Source organism: Podarcis vaucheri (assembly GCF_965113315.1).
Source record: "Podarcis vaucheri genome assembly, chromosome: Z".
Lineage (NCBI taxonomy): Eukaryota > Metazoa > Chordata > Lepidosauria > Squamata > Lacertidae > Podarcis > Podarcis vaucheri.
This window is the reverse complement of record NC_138758.1, coordinates 49,392,218-49,416,310: the sequence shown is the minus strand read 5'-3', so window position 1 is coordinate 49,416,310 and position 24,093 is coordinate 49,392,218. Positions and strand designations below refer to the sequence as shown.

At 47.9% G+C, this 24,093-nt stretch overlaps 1 protein-coding gene across 1 annotated transcript in view; it reads left to right on the top strand.

The window, feature by feature from the left end:
• The window catches only part of ABCA2 (ATP binding cassette subfamily A member 2), a 103,408-nt gene extending 87,098 nt beyond the window's left edge, over positions 1–16,310 (top strand). Inside the window, exons 37-47 of the mRNA XM_082208731.1 lie at positions 528–771; positions 2,637–2,754; positions 4,364–4,542; positions 6,306–6,447; positions 7,186–7,320; positions 7,759–7,862; positions 8,078–8,170; positions 8,794–8,896; positions 9,740–9,877; positions 11,547–11,753; positions 13,140–16,310. Coding sequence (XP_082064857.1) covers positions 528–771; positions 2,637–2,754; positions 4,364–4,542; positions 6,306–6,447; positions 7,186–7,320; positions 7,759–7,862; positions 8,078–8,170; positions 8,794–8,896; positions 9,740–9,877; positions 11,547–11,753; positions 13,140–13,175 — 1,499 coding nt within the window. The 3' untranslated portion in view covers positions 13,176–16,310. The remainder of the gene's footprint in view (positions 1–527; positions 772–2,636; positions 2,755–4,363; positions 4,543–6,305; positions 6,448–7,185; positions 7,321–7,758; positions 7,863–8,077; positions 8,171–8,793; positions 8,897–9,739; positions 9,878–11,546; positions 11,754–13,139) is intronic.
• Positions 16,311–24,093: the final 7,783 nt, after the last annotated feature.

The following is a 24,093-nucleotide window of genomic DNA, read 5'->3' as shown; positions in this document are numbered from 1 at the left end:
CCCATGAGCACATCCTTGGCACTGATTGCTTTTTAAGGAATAAAGCAGGGGGCTTTTGCTAATCAAAGCCCTAAACAGGCCAGAACAGTTGCTTGGCTTGAGAGCGGCTGAATAGAAACAGGAACTGCTATATCTGATGTTACTCAGAAGAACATAAGAAAAGCCTATTGGATCAGGCTACCTAGTACAACCAGATGTTTGTGGAAATGGGCAAGTAGGACCCAAGCACAAGACCGTCTCTCCTCCTGTGGCAACTGGTATTTAGAAGCATTCATCATGGCTACTAGCCATTGAAAGCTTTTTCTACATCCCCCCCACCCACCCACCCAATGCTCTTTTAAAGCCATCCAGTTTGGTTGGTGGCCATCACTGTCTCCTCCCAGAGTGAGCTCCAAAGCTTTAGCTATGTGCTGTGTGAAAAGAAGTCTTTCCTTTTATCCATCCTGAATAAGAAGTGGACCCATTGAATTGGGTGGGCGTGTCTAACTTAGGACCATTGTTTTCAGTAGGCCTTGAGTAAAATTCAGTTGGGGATAAACCAGTGAGTGTTACTTCTCAGATGATTGTGTCCAGCAAGAGGGAATTTTTTGGTGCCTCTTCAGCCACTAGCTCTGCTTTTGTGTGTCCTCTCACCTTAGGGCAATTTGACAAAATGAAGTCACCATTCGAGTGGGACATCGTGACCAGAGGCTTGGTTGCCATGACAATTGAAGGCTTTGTGGGCTTCTTCATCACCATCATGTGCCAGTATAATTTCTTCCGGAAACCACAGTAAGCATGAAGGCGGGGGAAGGGCCACTGGTGGCATCATCAGTATGCCAAAGGTTCTTTTGTTGGTACTGTGGGACATCACCCATAACCTGTTTGGGTTTGTGCTAAGCAGGCAAACCCCCTGTTGGGTTTCTTTACAGCTAAAACTCCTGTCTTTGGGTCCAGCACGTTTCCAGACACCCAGTTAAGCAGAGTAAACACACAGCAGCAAAATGTGTAGGAGCTTCCAAGTCAGACATGGAGCAATAATTCAATTTCAGGCAGGAATACTTTTAGTGTCGGTTTTTAAGCATAATGGTTGCAAACGTCTACCGGAGCCCCTGTAGAGGTCCTCTTTGAAGTTGCAGGCCTTGCCCTAGAGAGCTTCAAGGCCCTCCCCTGCCTCTCTTATATCCTTCCCGTTCAAGAGACAGGATGAGACTAAATATCTCAGTCCAGTCTGGGAGTTGCACGTGTGTACGAACAGTTTTCACAATATTGACTTTGACACCTGCAGTAAACAGTTCAGCATTCTGGCAGCTTCTGGAATTTTCACAAACTTGCTGTAACTTCTTGTTTCTGGGAACGATTGGATGACACTCACCCCAACACTTATGGGACATAATAGTTAGAGCAGGGTCCTGCCAGCTAGGGGTGATGGGATTTGTAGTCCGACAACAGCTGGGGACCCAAATTTGAGAAACAATGTGTTAGAGTGTCGGACTAGAATCCGGGCAACAGAGGTTCTAGTTCCCACTCAGCCATGAAGCTCAAGTGGGTGAGCTTGGGCCAGCCACTGCCTCTCAGCCGAAGCAACCTCACAGGGTTGCTGTGATGCTAAAATGGGAATAGGGAGAACCGTGTTCACTGCCTTGAGCTGCTTGGAGAAAAAGATGGGATATAAATAGAATCAGTTAATTAGTTTTGCATTTTTATGTGACCCTATCAAATTTCTATTCCCCAAGCCAATACATGAAGCTGTCCTTTGAAATTTGCACTTCTGAAAACTGTGTGCTATAGTTCTCAAACCTGAAAGGCCTACACAAAGTGCAGGTGAAAATGCCTATATTAGGATAAGTGCATATGGTAATTGTCTAGATAAGGATGCAAGAAGCTGAACCCTCTCCTAAGTCATACTCATCTGGACACACCCACCCTGATTCACTGTTACTGGCAATTATTATTATTATTATTATTATTATTATTATATTATTATTATTATTATTATTATTTATACCTTGCCCATCTGGCTGGGTTTTCCCAGCCACTCTGGGCGGCTTCCAACAGAATATTAAAATACAAAAACCTATTAAACATTAAAAGCTTCCCTGAACAGGGCTGCCTTCAGATGTCTTCTAAAAGTCTGGTAGTTGTTTTTCTCTTTGACATCTGGTGGGAGGGTGTTCCACAGAGTGGGTGCCACTACCGAGAAGGCCCTCTGCCTGGTTCCCTGCAACCTCACTTCTCGCAGCGAGGGAACCACCATAAGGCCCTCAGAGCTGGACCTCAGTGTCCTGGCAGAACAATGGGGGTGGAGACGCTGCTTCAGGGATACTGGGCTGAGGCCGTTTAGGGCTTTAAAGGTCAGCATCAACACTTTGAATTGTGCTCGGAAACTTACTGGGAGCCAGTGTTGGTCTTTCAAGACCGGTGTTACGTAGTCTCGGCAACTGACGTACCCACAGATTTGGTCAATGAAAAGAGCCTTATCAACAGTTCCTACTCTGTTTATGCTTTTAGCTGCTGAAGGCATTCCAGCCCACACTTTAAGAGTGGCTTTCTCACTCCTCTGTCTCTTTCTCTGAAAAGTGTAAGGACCATTTTTTGCTTCGTTCACCCCCACCCTGAGCCTCATTCCACACTCTCTTCCCTTTCCTCTGATCCAGACGCCTTCCTGTGTCAAGCAAACCTGTTGAGGATGATGTGGATGTAGCAAACGAGCGCCATCGAGTCTTGCGGGGAGATGCTGACAACGACATGCTGAAGATCGAGAACCTCACCAAGGTAGGGGACGCCTTTCCTCCAATCCTGTCAGGGGCTGTGGCGACGATTGGCTTCCAGGATCAGAGAGGGATTTAATTGGGCAGAAGTTGCCATAACACGAAGGGATCAAATTCCACAAGCAGCAAACAATGACTGCTGGGATATTCAGGACAAGTACAGGTGAAACTCGAAAAATTAGAATATCGTGGGAAAGTTTCAGTAATTCAACTTAAAAGGTGAAACTAATATATGAGATCGGCTCATGACATGCAAAGCGAGATGTGCTTCTACTTCTCAGAAGTCCAATCTTGCTCGATTTGCAATCCTTGTTTTGCTGATTTCCTTGAATATTCTAATTTTCTGAGATGGTTAATTTGGGGTTTTCATCAGCTGTACGCCATGATCAACACAATGATCACAAATCAAGGCTTGACCTATCTCGCTTGGCATGTCACGAGTCTATCTCTTATATTAGTTTCACCTTTTTAAATTGATTGACTGAAATAAATGAACTTTTCCATGATATTCTAATTTCACACAGCACAGAGTTAAACTGTGGAACTCATTTTCGCAGGAAGCAATGATGGTCACCAACCTGGATGGCTTTAAAAGAGGATTAGGCAAATTCACAGAGGAGAAAGCTATCAGTGGCTGTTAGTCATGATGGCTATGCTCTGCCACTGTGATTGGAGGCAGTATAGTGCTTCTGAAAACCACCGGAGGAGAGAGTTTTGAGTTGTTGTGAACCGACTCATGATCTTTGGATGAAGGGTGGTATAATAATAATAATAATAATAATAATAATAATAATAATAATAATAATATTTATACCCCACCCTCCCCGGCCAGAGCTGAGCTCAGGGCAGCTAACACCAGTAAAATCACAGTAAAAACATAGTGGGGGGGATCAATTTAAAATACAGGTTTAAATGCAATTTAAAATGCAGCCTCATTTTAATAGTAGCCTATAGATTAAAACCATAAGGGGAGGGAAACATAAGGGTCAGACTGAGTCCAAACCAAAGGCCAGGCGGAACAGCTCTGTCTTGCAGGCCCTGTGGAAAGATGTCAATCCCCGCAGGGCCCTAGTCTCTTGTGACAGAGCATTCCACCAAGTCGGGGCCAGTACTGAAAAGGCCCTGGCCCTAGTTGAGACCAATCTAACCACCTTGCGACTTGGGACCTCCGATGTGTTGTCATTTATGGACCTTAAGGTCCTCTGTGGGGCATACCAGGAGAGGCAGTCCCGTAGGTACGTGGGTCCTAGGCCGCATAGCGCTTTAAAGGTCTTTAAAGGTATACAAATATAAGATGATGATGATGATGATGATGATGATGATAGTAATTTGTGTGACTCTACAAGTTCAAAATCCAGGAAGGAGAGCTGCTGCTGGATCAGGCGAATGGCCTATCTGGTCCAGCATCCTGACCTTGCAGTAGCCAGCCAGGTGCCTGTGGGAAACCAGCAAGCAGGATTTGAGCTCAAGAGCACTCTCCCCTCCTATGGTTGCCAGCAAGGAAAAACAGGCCGTTTTGCCAGTTTGCTGTAAGCCTTGCTAATAGTACACCAGGTTGCACGTTGAGGGTGCAGCGCTTTCACTGATGACTTCACTCCTTCACCGGGTTCCAGGTGTACAAATCCCGCAAGATTGGACGTATCCTGGCCGTGGACCGACTGTGTGTGGGCGTCCGCCCAGGAGAGTGCTTTGGCTTGCTGGGCGTCAATGGGGCCGGGAAGACGACCACCTTCAAAATGCTCACAGGGGACGAGAGCACAACTGGAGGGGAGGCCTTCATCAATGGACACAGGTGCATCCATGGGGCAGGCGGTTGGGGGGTAGGTGGCGCTCGGTTCTGGCTCAAGGTTGCTGTGCCTCCTGTTCTGTTGTAAGAGCCAGGCAAAAAGTTGCAGTTGGTTCTGTGCAAGCCTGACCCGTTCATGTACACTTGTGTGAACATTCCCAAGAGGTTAACAAGCACTGCTCTTGGGGAAAGAAAAGAAAAACTTGCTCAGAGCAGCTTCTCAGTTGCATCTCACCCAGATAGATTAGGTAAGATATGCCCAGCTTGTACTAATAAATGCTGAGGTTCAGTTCAGTTAAGGCAGACTTCCTGCATCTGTTCTGGAGGACAGCATGTGCAGGTGTTTTGGAAGGATAGCCTACATAAAATTCAATAAATGACGGGATATGATGTTCCCTTTGACACCTTGGGATACTTAAAGGGGTTGGTAGACTCGTATTGATAAACCCTTTACAGTGGACGCTCAGGTTGCGAATGTGCGGGAGGCACGTTTGCAACCCGCAGCGCCATGTCTGTGCATGCGCGGGTTGCAATTCGGTGTTTATGCGCAAAGCACAATTTAGCACTTCTGCACATGCGCGAGCACCAAAACCCGGAAGTAACCTGTTCCAGTACTTCTGGGTTTTGGTGCGTCTGTAACCCAAAAACGTGCAACCTGAAGCATCTGTAACACGAGGTATGACTGTATTTGCAATTGCAAGCATTTTTATTGCTGGGCCCTCACCCATTCCAGCCCTCTTGGAGTGATTAAAAACAAGAAAAATCTGGGACACTGTTTTGTCAGTTGAAACAAACTTGACTTCCTATGAAGTTACAACTAGTTGCTGATTCTAAACATGTTCTGGCATATTTTAGTTATTGTTTTTAACTAGTTTGTTTTTATTACTTTGTGTTTTATTACATTGTTTTAAAAGTGGGTGGACTACCAGACTAGGGCCTGGAAGACCCAGGTTCAAATTCCCACTCTGCTATGAAGCTCGCTGGGTGACCTTGGGCTGGTCACACTGCCTCTCAGCCTAACTCACAGAGGTGTTGTGAGGATAAAGTTTGTGCCATCTTGGAGGGAAGAAGGTGGGATATAATTGCCGTTAGCAGCAACCACTTGGGGGACAGGCGGGAAATAAATACATTAAATGATAGCAATAATTGGGTGTCAAGGACTGGCTGAGAGTAGTGGAATGGTGGGAGGAACCAGCTGAAAAACTCTCAGGGGGGGAAAGGCTCAGAGTCCGGGGATTGGTGCTAGAACGATGATGAGTGGTCAGAGGGAGAAGACCGAAAGGAGGAGATGTCAGAAACTGAAGAGGTAACAGGGCCTGGTGAGCAGAGAGAGTTTGTGTCAGAGAAAAGTCCAGAATCAGAAGCTGATGCAGGAGAGCAGGGAGGGCAAGAGGCAGAGATTAGTCCAGCTGGTGGAGAGGTGCAAGTGTCTCCCCATCATCCTGCAACAACACCCTCTCCCCACTGGGTCTCCCAGAACCAGAAGAGGTATGAAGTGGGAGGGGCAAAAACAGGCACGCAGGTGGGGTGTCAGATAACTTGGGGAAGCCCTGGAGAGCAGGGGACTTCAGTCTCTGCAACTGCTTCATAGGGGCAAGACACATTGAAGAGTTCCTACGCGCATTAGGCCTGACACTCCTGTGTCTTTCTAATAAAGAGTTGACTCCACTCACTTGGTACGATTTACTGCTGGCTCACTCCTGACATCAGGGCTCCTCAGAGGAACTGACTTCTTTGCTTTGTCCCATTGTTCCTCTCTGTCTCTGTAGCATCTTGAAGGACATTCTCCAGGTCCAGCAGAGCTTGGGCTACTGTCCGCAGTTTGATGCTCTCTTCGATGAGTTGACGGCGCAAGAGCACCTGGAGCTGTACACCCGACTGCGCGGCATTCCGTGGAAGGATGAGGAGCGGGTGAGCAAGCAAGTTGTGGAGGGGCTGCTTCCTCTGGGGGCAGTAGCAGAGAGGAAAAAGGTCGGGGTGACTCTGGCCTCTTCTTTCCCATGGACCTCCACCGGGTGGCTGGTTTGCTGGTCAGCCTGGACTGCTAAGGACTGGGGCAATGGCTAAGCTGTGCATCACAGCTTTGAGCAGCAGTAGATTCGGGGCAAACAAGGAGCTGCTGCCGCTTCGTACAATGCATAATTAACTTGTGGAACTCATAGCCACAAGATGTGGTGGCAGCCACTGGTGCAGATGGCTTTAAAAGAGTGTTGGGGGGATTTACAGAAGGGGTGAGAGGTTTGCTAATGGCTATCGTCATGGCCCTGACCATCAGTTGTTGGTGGCGGAGTGTGGGGTGGTGGGAACCAGCGTTCACGCCTTGCCTAGGAAGCTTATGGCTAGCCAGACAGGATCCTGGGCCACGCAGGTGCTTCCACCAAATCCTGCAGGATGATTCTGATATTCTTAGGGTAGCTAAGAATGAAGCCTCCATGTCCAGATACAGTGCGTCTCTTTTAGCACCAGTTGCTGAGGAGGAGGAGCCTGGGAGGGCCATTGCCTTGTTGCCCTGCTGAGGGGGCTTCCTGGAGGCACCTGGCTGCTGGTTTAGGTGAACCTTTGGTCTGATCCAGCGGGGCTCTTCTCATGGGGTTACCTTCTCATGGGGGTACCAGTTGTGTGCAAGCAATTTCCTCTTGGCCTTCTCAGGTTGTGAAGTGGGCACTAAAGAAGCTGGAGTTGGCCAAATATGCTAACAAACCTGCCAGCACCTACAGTGGCGGCAACAAGAGGAAGCTATCCACAGCCATTGCCCTGATTGGCTACCCAGCGTTCATTTTCCTGGTGAGGAGCGGAGGTGGGGTTAGGGTGCGTGGCACTCAAGAGCAACCACAGCTTCAGTACTGTGTAATGCTTTTTTCTGTCCCTAGGTGCCGCTATTGTGCTAGTGCTGTGTTTCTCTCTCTCTCTCTCTCTCTCTCTCTCTCTCTCTGTGTGTGTGTGTGTGTATCAAAGCCTATAGTCCTCTAGCAGCACCTAGCAACAGAACCCTGGCAAAGAAGCCAAGCCAAGTCTCCAACCACAAAAGAGGACCATGTAAATTGCAGGAAATGTGTGTTCAGTTAAATTGGGTTTCCTGGGTCCCTCCTTCCTTTGATGATTTATATTCAGAATCCATGGCAACTGACAATAGGCTTGCATGGAGCCAACCCGAATGACGGCAAGGCTTAAGGATGCCCCTGTGGGCAGCTAATTCTGCCATTTGCCCCCTTTTCCTGGCAGGATGAACCAACCACTGGCATGGATCCAAAGGCCAGGCGTTTCCTGTGGAACCTTATCCTGGACATCATCAAGACGGGCCGCTCAGTGGTTTTGACATCACACAGGTTGGCGGGGCTTTGGGGTGCCTTTTTCTGCTTCATGAGACCCAGGGCGAGGGGGCGGGGCATGAACTGAGGCAATGGATGGTTCGCTGGAGTAAGGGCTTGTGATTGCCTGCTCACTCTGTATTGGGAGAAGGTCATGTGGGCGACTCAGACCCAGCGTGAGCTACCCATCCAGGCTGGCTTTGTGCTGAGGCCCTCTCCTTTGTCTCCCTCAGCATGGAAGAGTGCGAGGCCCTCTGCACGCGCTTGGCAATCATGGTGAACGGGCGCCTGAAGTGCCTGGGCAGCATCCAGCACCTGAAGAACAGGTGAGCGGGAAAAGGTCAAGGGGCACCAAAGGGTTCATCAAAGGGACACTCTTCCAACCCCTGCTCATTCGCGTGAGAACTGGGCTGTGAGGCTGGCTGTGGGTGCAGATCCCACGGGACAGGACCAGCTCTGTAGTTTAAGGCGTTCTGGCTAAAGCGACTCCCCTTCCTCTGCCACCAGGCTTGCCTGCCTATGGAGGCAGTGTCTTCAACTGCATGGGGCAGCTGCGAGCAGTCACTCTCATGACTTCCCACACTGCCCCAGAGGTAGAGCAGAAGGGCATTGTGGGAAATTGAAGGAGGGCTGGATGCAGCCACCTGGTCCTGCTCATAGGAGGCCATGGCAGCTTCCCAAGGGTGCTGGATCTGGCCTAGCCAGGAGGCCCTGCTTCCATGGGTACCTGATCTGAAAAGAGTCTGGATCAGGCCCTGCCTTGCCCCGGGGCCTGACAGGAAGCGGTGCCGTAAGTTTCCGCTGCACTAAACATCACTTTGAAAATTGCTTGTGAAGGTGCGTCATGGTTGCAAGCCAAAGTGTGAGAAACCTTTTGCTGGCGAGGGGCGTATGAAGAAAGAGAAATGAGAGTGGCATGGTTGGTTTCCTGATCCCTCTGTTCCTCTAGGTTTGGAGACGGCTACATGATCACGGTGCGGACCAAATCCAGCCTGAATGTCAAGGAAGTAGTGCGGTTCTTCAACAGGAACTTCCCAGAGGCTGTCCTCAAGGTTAGGCTCCTCCCAGCGTGAGAATGCCCAGAGGCCCTGTTTCCTGCAAGCTTGGCCCCTGGCTGCCTCTGTGGTGGAGGGAGCAGATGACAGAGTTCTCTTTAAAGGGGGATTTCATGTCTCTGTTCCTGTGTAGGGGAAATTAGGAGGTCCACTTATTGGAGGTCAATAATAACAAGATAATTAATTCAATAACATTGGTTGATTGAACCTGCAAAGAAGCAACCTCACCTGTGGAAGTTGCTACCTTGCAACCAATAACTGTTATTGAACTCAGTAAGGGAAGTTCCTAGTTTCCCCAACACCTTTCCCAACCTCTTTTTGGCAATTCATCTCTAAAATCCTGATTCCCTCCCCCACCCCACCCGTGACATATGATTGTTATTATTCAAAAAGTGAAATATTCACTTGGAGGAAGGCTAAAAGGCCATTAACTGTTAATAACTCATTCTTGAATTGCCCCCCTTAAAAATCAAATTGCCCCCTATGGGGCATGTGCCCCACATTGGGAACCACGACCCTACACCTAAACTGCCAGTAAGAGAACATAAAAAGAGCCTGAAGAAGTTTGTGTGGCATTGAAAAGGGAACTGTAATGAAATGATGTTCAGAGGGAGATTCACCTGACTGCCCTGCCCACAATCTTGGTGCCAGATGAAAAATGTGAGGAGTCTAGGCATCATGCAAACTCTTCTGAGCTACTCAAGACATCTTGCATTCACTCATGCGGACATAGCACTGGGTATTAAAGTCCACCAGGAGACAGATTTGGAAGGGAATGGGGTGCGAAAAAGGGAGATGCCGTTCTGGTGCTGTGCTGATATTTTGTCTCTGTTTTCCAAGGAGAGGCACCACACAAAGGTGCAATACCAGCTGAAGTCAGAGCAGATCTCACTGGCTCAGGTCTTCAGCAAGATGGAGCAAGTGGTGGACATCTTGGGCATTGAGGATTATTCCGTCAGTCAGACCACACTGGACAATGTGAGTGCTGGAGCCTCTCAGGACCATTCCCTGACCTCTTGAGGGTGGAGCCATCAAGAGCACCCGGCTATGGGGAACCAAGGGGCTGATAATAAGTGGTGATGCCATGGAGGTTCTGTTTAGCTCTCATGCGTAATAGCCATCAGTAAGGCCTCCTCCCTTGACTTCTTCTATGAAGCCACCTAAGCCAGTTGGCTATTTCCACACCTCTCAAAGGTCCAGTTTCAGTCCGCGGTTTCTAAGCTGGCAGGGGATGGGGAAGACCAGTGACCCAGAGAATCATGGCCAGGTGGACAGACAGCTGTCCCGATAGAAAGCAACTCCTTGTGATACATCGTACTTCTTGGCAGCAAATTTCATATATTCATTATGCACTGCGTGACAATCTCTTCTAGGGGTATTGTGGGACATAATGTGAAAAACTGGTTTCTTAAAAATAACAGCAGCACCTTTGAGGCAAATAGCAATTAGAGGCAGGGGTGAGGAGAGGTGATTTCCAGAAGGTGCCTAATGTGGGGTCCCAAGCCATACTGGGACCATTTGCCATATCAGGGTCCCAAAAGGCTGTCTTCGTTAAATGAAAGTGGCTGTTGTCTCTCTCCTGAATATCCTTGCCAATCCATTTCATGCAGAGCGGAGGCTTGGGTTCTCTTGTTAGGAGAGAGGGAGAAAAACTTCACTCTGTCCCATTTATCATGTTGCAGACTTCTGCAATTGCACTCTCCCCTTTCCCCCTAAGCTAAATAGGTCCAGACTCATTATCTTTTCCTCTTAGGGCAGGTGATCCAGCTGCACACCAGAGATGTATGTATAGGGGCATTGCAATGCAGGCATTTGTATTTTCAATCCCTTTGCTAATAATACGCTAGCATGGAATCTGCCTTTCTCAGAGAAGTGAGTGCACTGAGTTGGCCTTCTCAATGAGTTCTCTGCCATGACCAGTTCGCACTTCTTACATCCCTGGAATTTCTGGTTAAAGGGCTTTTGGGGAACAGGAGTGGAGGTGACTTCTATCCAAAATTCCAGAGATAAGTTGGTGGGGGTCAGGCAATTGACTCCTTGGCCTCTTTGTTGTAAAAGACAAAACAAAACAAAAAACCATCAAAGCAGTTTACAAAGAAAAAGAGCAAAACAAAACAAAAAAAATCAGTAAAAATATAAAATATTCAAATAATAATTAATATCACCGATAATGTAAACATTCTACGTGTCTGGGGAGCAAACAAAAATGTTTTTAGCTGGTGCTGAAAGAACTACCGAGAAGGTACCAGCCTGATGTCAATAAGCGCAGAGTTCCTAAGTGCAGGTGCTGCCTCACTAAAAGCCCCATTTCTTCCAAGTGTGGAACAAGAATTATGTGTCACTTGTAACTAGCACATATCGAAGCGATTGAGTGGGCATATACAGGGTAAGGCAGTCTCATATATTGGGGGTGGGGGGTTAAAAATTGTCCAGTAGCACCTTAGAGACCAACTAAGTTTGTTCTGGGTATAAGCTTTTGTGTTCTTTCACTTCTTCTTATACCCAGAGCAAACTTAGTTAGTCTCTAAGGTGCTACTGGACAATTTTTTAATTTTTCCGACTGCGTCAGACCAACGTGGCTACCTACCTGAATCATATATATGGAGTAAGACTATCACTTTGCTCTTCTCCTCCTCCCCATCCGCAGGTGTTTGTGAACTTCGCTAAGAAGCAGAGTGACAACCTAGAGCAGCAGGAGAGCAGCCCGGCCTGTTCAATGGAATCGCCTCTCCAGCGCTTGCTGAACCTTCTGCGGCCCCGTGCAGCCCCAACTGAGCTGCGGGCCCTAGTGGTGGAGGAGCCCGAGGACTTGGAAACAGATGACGAGGGCCTGATCAGCTTTGAAGAGGAGCGGGTGAGAGGACTGCTCTCAAGGCAGCCATGATACTATTTTCTTTTTCATTTATTCTTATTTGAAGTTTACAGTTGCAAGAAGAAAGGAATTGCACTTCGAGTTATGTATTAGAAAGAGGAAAAAGATAAATTAAGCATCATTCTCTCCCCCCCCCCCGTATAGGTACTGATGAGAGAGTCCCTAATTTGCTGGTGTCTACAGTCTGAATGGGGCGCGGGTGGTGCTGTGGGTTAAACCACAGAGCCTAAGACTTGCCGATCAGAAGGTCGGCAGTTCGAATCCCCACAATGGGGTGAGCTCCTGTTGCTCAGTCCCTGCTCCTGCCAACCTAGCAGTTCAAAAGCACGTCAAAGTGCAAGTAGATAAATAGGTACCACTCCGGCAGGAAGGTAAAGGGTGTTTCCGTGCACTGCTCTGCTGGCCACATGACCCGGAAGCTGTACACCGGCTCCCTCGGCCAATAAAGAGTCGGTCATGACTGGACCTAATGGTCAGGGGTCCCTTTACCTTTTTACAGACCGAGTGAGAGGTGTGAGCTTGCTTTGGCTGGGTAACCTCATTTTTATTAGGTCTAATTTGAGATAAAGTCTCGTCTCCTCATCAACACAAATAAGCCTTTCTCTTTTCTCATCTTTCATATTGACAGCATGATGTTATACTCTACTCAATGCTTTTTTCTCATGCTACTCAATGGTACGCAGTGCCAGCTCCCCCACCCCCAAATCTTACAATAATGTGGATGGAGGGTGGGGAGAGCCAACATGCAACTGTGGCTAAAAGGGTTGCAAAAAACAGGAGCCTGAGAAAAAGCAGCAGCAAGAAAAAGGTGGTCCTTGTTTGGGCTTGTAGTAGCTGCTCTCAGTCAACAAGTTGCGCCGTTTTCCTTCAGCTGCCCTGCAATGCGCACTCTCCCCTTGGATGTGCTGCTATGCTGCTGCAAGCAGCTGGGTGAGCATGAGCATGAGCATCACTTCCCTTTCATTTCTGCTCACTCTTTCCATGTTGGCAGGGGAGGAGAGAGGAGGGAAGAAGAGAGATGAAGAAGGGGAGGAGGCAGCAGCCTCTGCTGCTAGCACCACCGTCCTCCTTGAATCTTCCACCACACTTGGCATCCTCTCCTGCCACTGAATTAAAGGAAGGCATTAATGCAGCCATCTCTTATGAAATGTGGCAGCTGCCGTTGGTCCTGTGATTCTTACCTGGCAAGACAGTTGGACTGCAGCATCTGGTGGATAAATGGCCATCTGTCAGCTGTAGATGTCCCTTGTGTTTTTCTTTTATTTCCCCCCTCCCTCTAGCCCAGGGTTTTGCACCAGTTCTTGCAGAAAGTGCCATGTCCCAAATCATACCGTGCTATTTTTGTACATCTTCCTTGTCTCCCCACAGGCTCAGCTCTCCTTCAACACCGACACGCTCTGCTGAGGAGTGGAGAAGATGCAACCCCCTCCCTCGGCTTTTGGAACCACCATGGACTCCACCTCCCCCCACCCCCTCCTTGACATCTACCTTCCTTGGCCCTCCCCCACAACCTCCATCAAACCTCTGTCTAGCGGTAGTCGACAACTGCAAGAGGCAGGTGGTGAGGGGCCCACCACACAAGCATCTGATCTGGGCAACTTGCTCTGGGCGGTTCCGTGTTGGCGGCTGGCAAGACCTGCACAAAAGGAACTGGCCCAGTTGTTGGGGGTGGGAAGACACACTGCCTGAGTTGTGTCTGCAAGGAGAGCAGGAGGGCTTGCGTAAGGGAGCGCTTTTCCAGAAGCAGGAGAAGAGATGGAGACCCCCTGAGCCCAGAAGTTGTCAATTGGGACAGAACTCTGGTGTGTTTCTTTTGGTGGTGGGGGAGGGGGTGTCGTTAATGGAGGGGTGTTTCCTGACTCTGAAGCAGCCAACTAATTAAACAACTTGCCTCTGGGATCTCTGGAGGATGTTTTTCGAAGAGGGCTAGATGTTGAGGGGAGAAGCTTCATCAGAATGGCACTCCAAATATGAGGGCTGTTTGGGTGGACTGTGAGGGCTGCTTTCTCGCAGGGCTTATTTGTCGGGAAGACCCTCCTTCCCCCTCTTTCTTACTTTGTCACTTAATGCGGGACAAAAAAAGGGATTGGTGGCACCACTTGCTTCTTACAGAGCTGGCAAATGCTGTTGAATCAAGGGCGTGTGTGCACGGGGTCACACACTCCCTCTGTCTCTGCTCACTCTAACTTAGGCCTGGATTCTTCTGTTTTTTTTTACAAAATGAATGATCCTGCCGTGCTGCTCCCTACAACACCCACCTGCCCGAAGCACCCAACTAATACTGCTACTCCTCCTGGCTGAAAACCACCTAAAGCTTCCAAAGGCAGAAACCTCCAGTGTGGAGCTTTGCATAGTTGAGTGCTGGGGGTGCGGAGAGAGGGCTTCTTCTCAGCTGAACTTGGGCCCTGGGTCCTTTGCTGGAAACGCCCCTCTGCCTGCAGTTTTGTCTTGGAGTTTGTAGGGAGTCCTCTAGTGAACGCACTCTTGAGCTGAACCTGAGCTACACACTCATTGTGGCAATAGAGCACAGAATGCAGGAAGTGTTGGACCAGCAAGTTTAGGAAGAGTTGCTGCTGGCTGTCCTCCCAGGTCTGGCCTCTCTCACAGTCACGACTTATCAGTTGGAGTTTGCCTTTGAAGGATTGCAGTCCAGCCAGCTGAGTGCTGCATATTCTCTGAGTAACCAATGACACACACACACACACACACACACACACACACACACACACCAGCTCTCTGGTAGTGTGGGCCGTTTTATCTTGGCCAGCTTCTTTTAGCCAATCATTTCTGGCCTGATGCCCCAGAAAGTTCACAGGCAAGGGTACATTTGAAATAGACTGCCCCAACCATGGGGGCTTGGTTGAACCGCCATGTCTCATAGCTATTGTCTCCTGTCTCCTCCGTGAATTCTTCATGCCCAGTGAACCATCACCGCATCCTGCCTGCAGAGGGAGTGCAAGGTTCCCTTTAATTAAAATTTTGGCTTGGAATAGCGGTTGACCATACCAAAGAGGGTTGAAATAGCAAATTATGCAGGGAATATTTTCCACCTCATCCCTCGCCATGTTTAAGTGGACTTTGAAGACTGAAAGTGGGCTTCAAAGCCCTCTTGAACATGGCAAGGAATGAGGCCTGCTGCATCCCCAAAGGGGCAGAGTTCCACTGCTCTGGGGCCAACACTGAAAAGTCTCTTATTACAGCTGGCAATTCACCTGGTAAGTCTTTTTAACATGGAGATGCCTTAGCAAAAAAAGACAGGTAGATGACGCCTTAGCAAAATCTCTAGATTGATATATATAAATAGGTTCAGGTAACATCAGGGGATGGGAAAGCCCCATCTGTTCCTGAAACCCTGAAGGGCTTCTGGTCAGAGTAAGAACTAGGCTAGAGGGATAACATGGCATAATACACCTTCCTGTAAAACACTTTTTATTAATAGTTTAGGCGAGCACTGGAATAGAGCACACTGGGCTATACTGACTTTACTATAAAGACACTTCATTTCCTCCCCCAAATGCTGCCCGCGGAGTCTTTACTCTCTTACACACACAGACACACACACACTATGTCTTTCTGGTTGGAGTCTGATGGCCATCCTTTGGTACCTGACAGCTTGCTGGTTCCTTACTCATTATTCACACGCATACACACGTGCATCTGTCTCATTTCACTGTCCTTTCATTTTTGTCTGGTAGACAATACTGGAGAAGATGGATGGACAGTTGGATCTGGTTTAAGGCAGCTTCTTATCCTGACTCCCCCCCCCCCAAACCCCCAAGCAGCTGAGCAGAATTTGCCAAATTGAGCCACTTGACACACGGGATGTGTTGATTTACAAACTGCGTTTTGAAAAATCTGAGGATTTGGGGCGTTGATTTTTATAATTTATTTTTAGTGTATGTTGAGCAAGTGCAAGGTTTTTATTTATTTGTGTTAGGGTTTTGTGGAAGTGTGTGTGTGTGTGTGTGTACACACACAATCTTGGCTAGATTAAGGAGGGAAGGAAGATCCAAGGAAAGGGGCCAACTGCATGCAAGAGAGTTGGGAAGTGGGGCTTTTATTGCAGGTTCCCAAAACCTGAGTAGTTTCAGCTGCTACAGCTCAGGCAGCTTTTGGTTAACAACCTGATCCCTGGAAACTTCTGTTTTTGAGCTCTGCCAAGAATGCACCTTGGAAGTCTGGAGCAAAACGTGAGACTTTCACCCACATCCATGAGGAGCAGGCGAACTGAGAGACTCCTCCGGATCCAGCCCTGGGTGGGTCTGCGCTCCTTTGAGTCTTGCTCTCCGGTGCTCTGCCTTAACACTCTGGGCTATCTTCTCTTTCAAGTCTCCCCTTGACATGTGCCACCTTTTCATGTACTGTGCCTCACCGGGCTGGAGTCCTTCCCTTCAATTGGTTTGCATGGGAAGAACTGGCTGTTGGCGAGGGCCTTGCAAGAGCCTGTATATTGCAAGCAAAAAACAAAAAAAAACCCCAACAAACCAGACAAACAAAATGTGAATATAATGTTTGTTTTAATAAAAATATAATAACCAACTGGTGGTTGATGCATTCTTTATAGCAGGGATGGGCAGGTTTTAGGCTGGCGGGAATATGCTTTGCTTCTCATGAGAACCCTTGAAGTCTGCCAGCTGGAACTGGCGTTCAGCTGATTAATTAACATTCTACGGCTTTTTAAATGGGGGGGGTTGGGTTGTTTTTGTTTCATTATGTATTTTTTATCTTCGTTCCATATTTTTCTGTTGTCAAGCTCCCTGGAATTGTCGCCTGAAAGGTGGTTAACAAATTTAATAAATAATAATAATAATTTGGTAAGATAAAGTGGCTCAGAAAGGTAGGCAGTTGCAGGACAGGTTGCCTGCAAGCACACATTTAGCACAGGAATTTTTTGTTAGTACCAGAACTGAAGCACACACTCTCCCTCCCTCACATACAAACACACACATGACCCAACTTAAGTTTTTTCCATTCTCTCTTCATTTCAGCACAGTGCAGAGGTTGCCCTGAAGTCAGTGCTTTTATCACTTGAGTAGCATGCTGGGTGAGGAGAAAGGTCCCAGTGTTTCCCATGATACTCTGCAATTTTGGGTGAGACACACACAGAGACAAACACACACGTGTGTGTGTGTGTGTGTGTGTGTGTACACACACACCATCAACTAAAACACCAACGTGGTGATCGAGATATACAGTACAGTGGTACCTCTGGTTACAAACTTAATGCATTCTGGGGGTCCATTCTTAAGCAGAAACTGTTCTTATCCTGAGGTGCGCTTTCGCTAATGGGGCTCCCACTGCGCGCATCTTCCACACACGATTTCTGTTCGCATCATGGGGGAAAGCTAGGAACCAGGAGCTGCTACTTCTGGGTTAGCGGAGCTCATAACCCGAAGCATTCGTAACCAGAAGCGTTCGTAACCAGAGGTACCACTGTATGCCAGTGCAAAATAATCACTAAAATGTTTACCTGCTCAAAAGCAACTTAAACAGCTACATTTGGCATAGAAAGGTCCACAAGAGAGATTACACACTGAGCTGCCTTCCTCTCCTATAGAAGGAGCTCCTTTCTCCCCTCATGGCTGGCTGGCTCCCGCCCTGACCTAGCTGTGCTCTGCTGTCCAGGCAGAGGGACGGATAATAATAACAATAATAAATAAATTTATTATTTATACCCTGCCCATCTGACTGGGCTTCCCCAGCCACTCTGGGTGGCTTCCAACAAAACATTAAAATACAGTAATGCAACAAATATTAAAAGCTTCCCTAAACAGGGCTGGGGGCGTGTTGCTAGTCAGCTGAACAGGCTCTATGACGGGCTGGCAACCACAAGCGGCCCATGGGGGTTGTTTAAACAGCCCACAAGCCGCCCCCGAGCCAAGCTGCCCACTCGGTGAGTCCCCATGCATTGCGCTAAACCGGCGGAGCGGGGACATGCTTCCACAGCGCCAGAAATTGCATCTGCACATGCACAGACATGATCCTGCCCGCGGAGCGATCTCTGCGGGAGTGAACCAGCCCAGGCGAGGTAAACCTTGCCGACCCCTGCTCTATGACCCTAGTGAGGAACTGTTTGCGTGGCGAGTTCCCACCTCCCCCCGAGGAAATAAAGACACAGGACACAAGAATTCAGGTTAATGGGTCAAATTAGGCCACAACTTTTATTGATTACAGGCATTGAGCAGTATTGGCTTAGGCATCGGTCCTAACTACTAACCGGCTTGTAAGCCGGAAGGGTTAACCACCAGTGGGAGGAGTTCTGCTGAGGCACGTCAACTAGGACCTCCCCCCGCGTGGGGCCGTGCCGTGGGCCCACACCTCCTTAGGCTTAGGACAAGGCCACGCCCCCCGGAATCCTTTACCGGACTGCCCTTGTTTGGGGAAGGTGATGGCACTCCTTCCCCTTCATTTGCATAACAATAGGACAGCACTCCCACCAATGCCTAACCGCCAGTACCGAAGAGTTGTGGCGGTTTGCTACGAGGTTGGCGAAAACCAAGTGGCTGGTGCCAATCTGCCATTTGGGGAAATTCCTACCAGGCCCCTTGATGGCGGCCAACCGTAGTTCATAGCAACGTCAGGGAACCTAGCCTAAAGAGGGTGGGACGGGACGGAAAGCAGGGTCAGCTGCAGCGAAGGAAAGAGGAGGAGTCTCAGCTGCAGCAGGTTTAAATAGCCGAGGCCCCGCCCCCGGAGCCAGCCAATTGGTTGGCCCGGGGTAATGGTGCGGCCGGGGATTCCCTCTGCTATAGTGGGGGCTGGAGCCAGCCCCCCCCGGGAGAGTGGGGAGGGGCTTGAAGCCCGCAACCCCACCTCCTATGTGATCGTGGAAGTGGCTTTCTAAAGCCAGGCTTCTCCCTCCATGCTCAAGGGGCCGGTCCCTGATGTTAGCAGAAAAGGGAGGCAGCGTGAGGCTCCTCACAATGTGTGTGTTTGGGGGGCGGTAATAATGACTTTTTTAAAACCCCACAGCCAATTCTAACAATTGTAGGTTAAGGTTACCAGGTTTTTTTCAATGAATCCGGGGACACTTTAAATAAATAAATAAAATACTACACGTTCTGGACGCTGATGCTGCAGAGGGGCAACTGTCACCTTGACCTCAACTGCTGTGTGTCCCCTTCCTCCGAGGCTTCTATCTCCTTTCTTCATGACCCTGGGCAGCCCCTGAGTTGTTGGTTCTTCGGTGGTCCTGGTGGGGAACTGGTGCAGGGTCAGCAACCTTTTTCAGCCGTGGGCCGGTCCACTGTCCCTCAGACCATGTGGTGGGCCGGACAATATTTTGAAAAAAATAATGAACGGATTCCTATGCCCCACAAATAACCCAGAAATGCATTTTGAGTAAAAGGACAGATTCTACTCATGTCAAAACACACTGATTCCCGGACTGTCCACGGGCCAGACTGAGAAGGCGATTGGGCCGCATCCAGCCCCCAGGTTGCCTACCCCTGCTGTAAGGCAGTCTGACTCCCATCACCCACCATCTATTTTCCAGTAGGACAGTAGTTACTGTCAATGCTTGAGGGTCCCCTTGATCTGGCGGGGGGGGGGGGCTTCCTTGGCTGCAGCCTCCGCTCTTCACAAGTCAAAAGAGGGTCCACCAACGGCTTACGGTCTACCCAAGTGGGCTTTGGGTGGACATGATTGATTCCATTAGACTGGTCATTTGATCTGGGTCAGCTGAAAAAAACTGGGCATTTGATACTTCCAGTTGAAAAGGTTTGTGCTGGAGAACAGGACGTGAACCCATGTCAGTTGTGCCTGGAGACCTGCAGCCATTTGCCTCAGAGGGTAAAGACTCTGTGGAGTTGAGGTCAGGCTTTTTCCTTTCTCATGCTGCCTTTTTAACAACCTGTTTTCTTACGTCAACTAAGGCAGTTCCCAATTCATCCCCATCCCTCAGAGTAGAGGTCTGTGGGTCCCCGTCCCCCACTTTCTCCAAATTAGCAAGGCCTCTGCTCAAATCCTCTATGCCACAATCCAGCAGGGAGATTTCAACCTCATTGGCCTCCCCTAATTTGGCTTCTCCACTGTAGTTAAAAACAGCAGGAAGAGCGACACAGCGGCCACTAGTGGAAGAAGAAGTCATAACAGCCAAGAGACATCATCCCTCTCTCACTGCCTCCGTTTCTCCCCCTTCTATTTGCCAGGAGCTGATGGGACCAGCGGCCATTTAAAAATAATTATTATTATTACAATTATAAGTCATGTGTCCTTGTTTCTTAATTTAATCCTTTTACATTGTTTTGTATGATTTGTGGTATTTTAGGTATTGTGGTTTGCTGCTATTTTTGTCGATTATAGATGAGTAATTCTTCATTGTAATTGATAAGTGTAAACTGTTTAATTATTACCTGCCAATGTTTAATTTTAGTGTTTGCTGTTGGATTCTAATGCATTATTGCATACTGCTTTATTTGGTATAAATTGTTTATCTTAAAGTTATTGTGACTTTTCATGTAGGATCTGATTGTTGTTGTTTAGTCGTTTAGTCGTGTCCGACTCTTCGTGACCCCCTGGACCAGAGCACGCCAGGCACTCCTGTCTTCCACTGCCTCCCGCAGTTTGGTCAAACTCATGCTGGTAGCTTTGAGAACACTGTCCCACCATCTCGTCCTCTGTCGTCCCCTTCTCCTTGTGCCCTCCATCTTTCCCAACATCAGGGTCTTTTCCAGGGAGTCTTCTCTTCTCCTGAGGTGGCTTCAAGATCTGTCCTTCCAGTGAGCACTCAGGGCTGATTTCCTTCAGAATGGAGAGGTTTGATCTTCTTGCAGTCCATGGGACTCTCAAGAGTCTCCTCCAACACCATAATTCAAAGTTCAATAGTTACTATTAATGTTTAATGTTTTATTATTATTTTTGTGTGTGTTGGAAGCCGCCCAGAGTGGCTGGGGGAACCCAGCCAGATGGGCGGGGTATAATAATAATAATAATAATAATAATAATAATAATAATAATATAATTAGAGGGAATAGAATCATCCTTGAAGCAAGGCCTGTCAAGAACATGCCCAGGCCCTATCGACCTAAGCTGATGCCCCCTTCCCAGCCCCACTCCCTGCTGAGGCCAGCACCCCACTTCGAGCCATTACGGAATTTTCGTGGGGGGGGCACAGTTGCGTTGTGGGTCTCGCCTATCCCAGAAACGCTCCCCCACCCCCATACTTAGGGCGCGAGACGATGAGCTCAAGAAAACCCTTTCCATACGCTGTTGCACCAAGCACCACTTACTGTATATTTCATTAATAAAGACTCTGTTTCCTTTTTGTTTTTGAAACCCCTTATCAATATGAACAAGGACTTGTGAATGAATTCTGTGTTTGCATACTACTGCGTATAGACCAATCAAAAGCGTTGGATTTTGACAGCTAGCCAATAGCGATTAGCGGATAGCGGCCTCTAGTGGACAGAATCTCTTCCCACTCAAGCTGCCTTTCCCCTCTGCAAGGTGACTCAGCTCGACCTTTTGCGCCCTTGTCTGAGCGGCTGCCCGCTGAGAGAACAATGGATTCAGTCTATTAAAACGTCATTAGCTAGGCTTCGATTGCTCAGTTGATACTTTGTTGCAATAAATGTGTCAAAGCCCCTTGCCCATAGACTGTCAGCTTGGAAAAACCTTAAACCTTCAGAAAATCATATAAAATAAGTAGTTTGACCAATTCTCTTCATTCCAACGCCATTTTGGCCTTAAGAAAAAGGACTTCCTTCCCCACCACTTCCTGCCATAATCTCTCAAGCGTGAGGGCACGTACACCCCCACCCCCGCCCCAGGGAAGTGTCCAGAGTGTCAACTGCTGAGCAGTTAGCTGACTAAAGAAACCCAGAACCCACCACCGAACTTGCCCCCAGGGCCTGGGTGCGCAAAGGGATTTATAACATACCTTTGGATGGTGTGTACTTAAGAGGCGTTGAGACATGTTCGCCTATGTCAATCTTGTACCTGGACATGTTTTGCCTATGCTAATTTGTAAATCCCTCTGTAACCCTCCCCTTTCATGACATGTCAGTGATGTAAAGATGACGTATCAATGATGCTGTACAAACTGTATTCTGGGATATTGTGGGAAGTTTTAAAAGTCAATGTCACCCCTTTCTCGGGGTTCTTGCTCCTGTAGGTGTTAAGTTGTGGATGAACATACAGTATCAGACGACACAGCGATTCTTCAAAAAGCTCTTCTTTATTCAGAGGCCAGAACAGAACTGAACTGAAGGGTTCAGCCAGCCTGCTTATATAGAGCTCCAGTACCACGTAACTGTAACAATTTTCTAAAACTATCCAATCACTGAAAGTCACTTTCGATCCCTTATTTGCATAACTATCTACAGTATCCCCCAACTGGCCCAGGGTGAGAACTTCAGTACATAACAGTAGGAACCTGTTGCGCAACAATAAAGATCTTGGTCTACTGACCGCTATTTTGCTCTGGTTTGTGGCTGGGATTCCCTTCCTTTATGACCGCAAGTACCCGCAGGCTCTGCCCAAGGAGCTGGGCTGTTGAGTAGCCTCACACCCCATAAATTTTCCCTTTCAGTGCAGAGACTGACACCCTGCCAACCCATGTGTATTATCCAGAACCATTGCTAAAACCATCAGGCTCACATTCACGTGGATGGCCCCCCACCTCTCAGCTCTCCCTCCCCAGCTGGTGGAGACCAGTGCCCAGCATTACCTTGCGAGCTTTGCCAGCTCATACCTCCAGGTTCCCAGACAACATGCAAGTGTGATAGGAATTTTGAGGTCTTAGGTATATGTTAAATGTTCATAAGCGTACCAACCCAGCACATGCATAGATCAGCACAGGAAGACCGACCTGGAACCATTTTGATTCCCAAACTGAGCAAATGTTTTCTCTGCAAGGTCAAAGTGGGAAACCTCCCCATTGTCTCTTTCCTCACAAATCCTGTCTTAAGGCCACATTTAAGATATGAATAGGGTGTGAGCCTGTGACCTGGCTCGGGAACTAAGTATTTATCACTACAAAAGACTGGCCAGGCTCCCCAGGGTATCCAATCAAGTAAGCATTAACAGATAACCTGGCAGACAGGAGGTAAACAACACACTCAGATTTCTGCTGTAGACCGCCCTTTCTGTGATGTATGTATGATGTGTCGGGGGGTGGTCTTGAGCTACACCCCTTCTGTGATGTAGGTATGATGTTTCTGGGGGTGGTCTTGGACTCCAGGGCGGGCAATTTAAAATGTCTATATAAGGCCTTGTGCGCCATTGTTCTGGGTTCCTCCTCCCTCCTGCGATATGGCTGGTGAGGACCCTGTTGCAAGAGCTTTAATAAAGATCAGGCTTGTTAGCTGCTTTGCTTCTCAATATTCTCTGGTTGGCCTCTGTTATCCTCTCCTACCAATAGGGAACCCATGTAAGGACTCTATATGGGCTCTTGGATACCCCATAAGGGGAAAAGGGCAGATTTTTGTTAACAACACAAGTTAAGACCTTCAGCCTCTCCACCACACAAAAGGGATACAATAAGGAATTCTGTGCAGGATGCCTCCATTGCCAACAACTGAAGAACAACCGCCCATCCGAGGGGCAATGAAAAAGCAAGCTGAAGGAGGGAGGGAGGAGGCAGCACATTGGATATCCGAAGGGAGGATAAAAATTTTTGTGAACTGAAAGAAATGAGCATATTGAGTCTCTATGGCTATCCATGGCATTACTGAGCGATCTATAGGTTCGATCTATTGACTAAGGCGAGTCATAGGCCATTGATGACAGTATTGTTTACTCCCCCCCAACATATTTTCTAGGAATAAGAGCTTCCACAGTGAGAGTTCATGATAGTCTGAATTACTCTAATTAAATTAAATTATTCTAAACATAGAAATGTTTACAGTAGAACTTGCCAGTTGCTTTACCTTGTAAATTTTAAGTTTTAAATATAGTTTGTCCATCTATCAATGAATAAAATGAAAATGAAAACATAAATATATAAAGAGTAAGACAGTATTGTAAATCAAGTATAATAGGTGCTCTTTTAGCAGTGGGATTATATATAATGAACAGAAATATATAAACTACATCTTATAGCTATCAAATCAGGACAGTAAAGAAATTGGTATGAAGATGAAGGTATCAAGGGGGGGCATCAATCTAAGTCTGCTGTACATATTAAATTACAGCTGTTCTCATTTTCAATAATGTTTTCACCCTGAGTAGCAGAGCTGCCACCCTTTGAAGTCACTGTCCCAGGGACATTCCAGTGTTAAAAGCAAGAGCGAGATAATCAGAGTAGCGCTTGGTATGCTTCATAAATACTGAATTTGAGCTTCGGAGCATGGTGACTCTACTCATGTGAGGATGTTAAAGG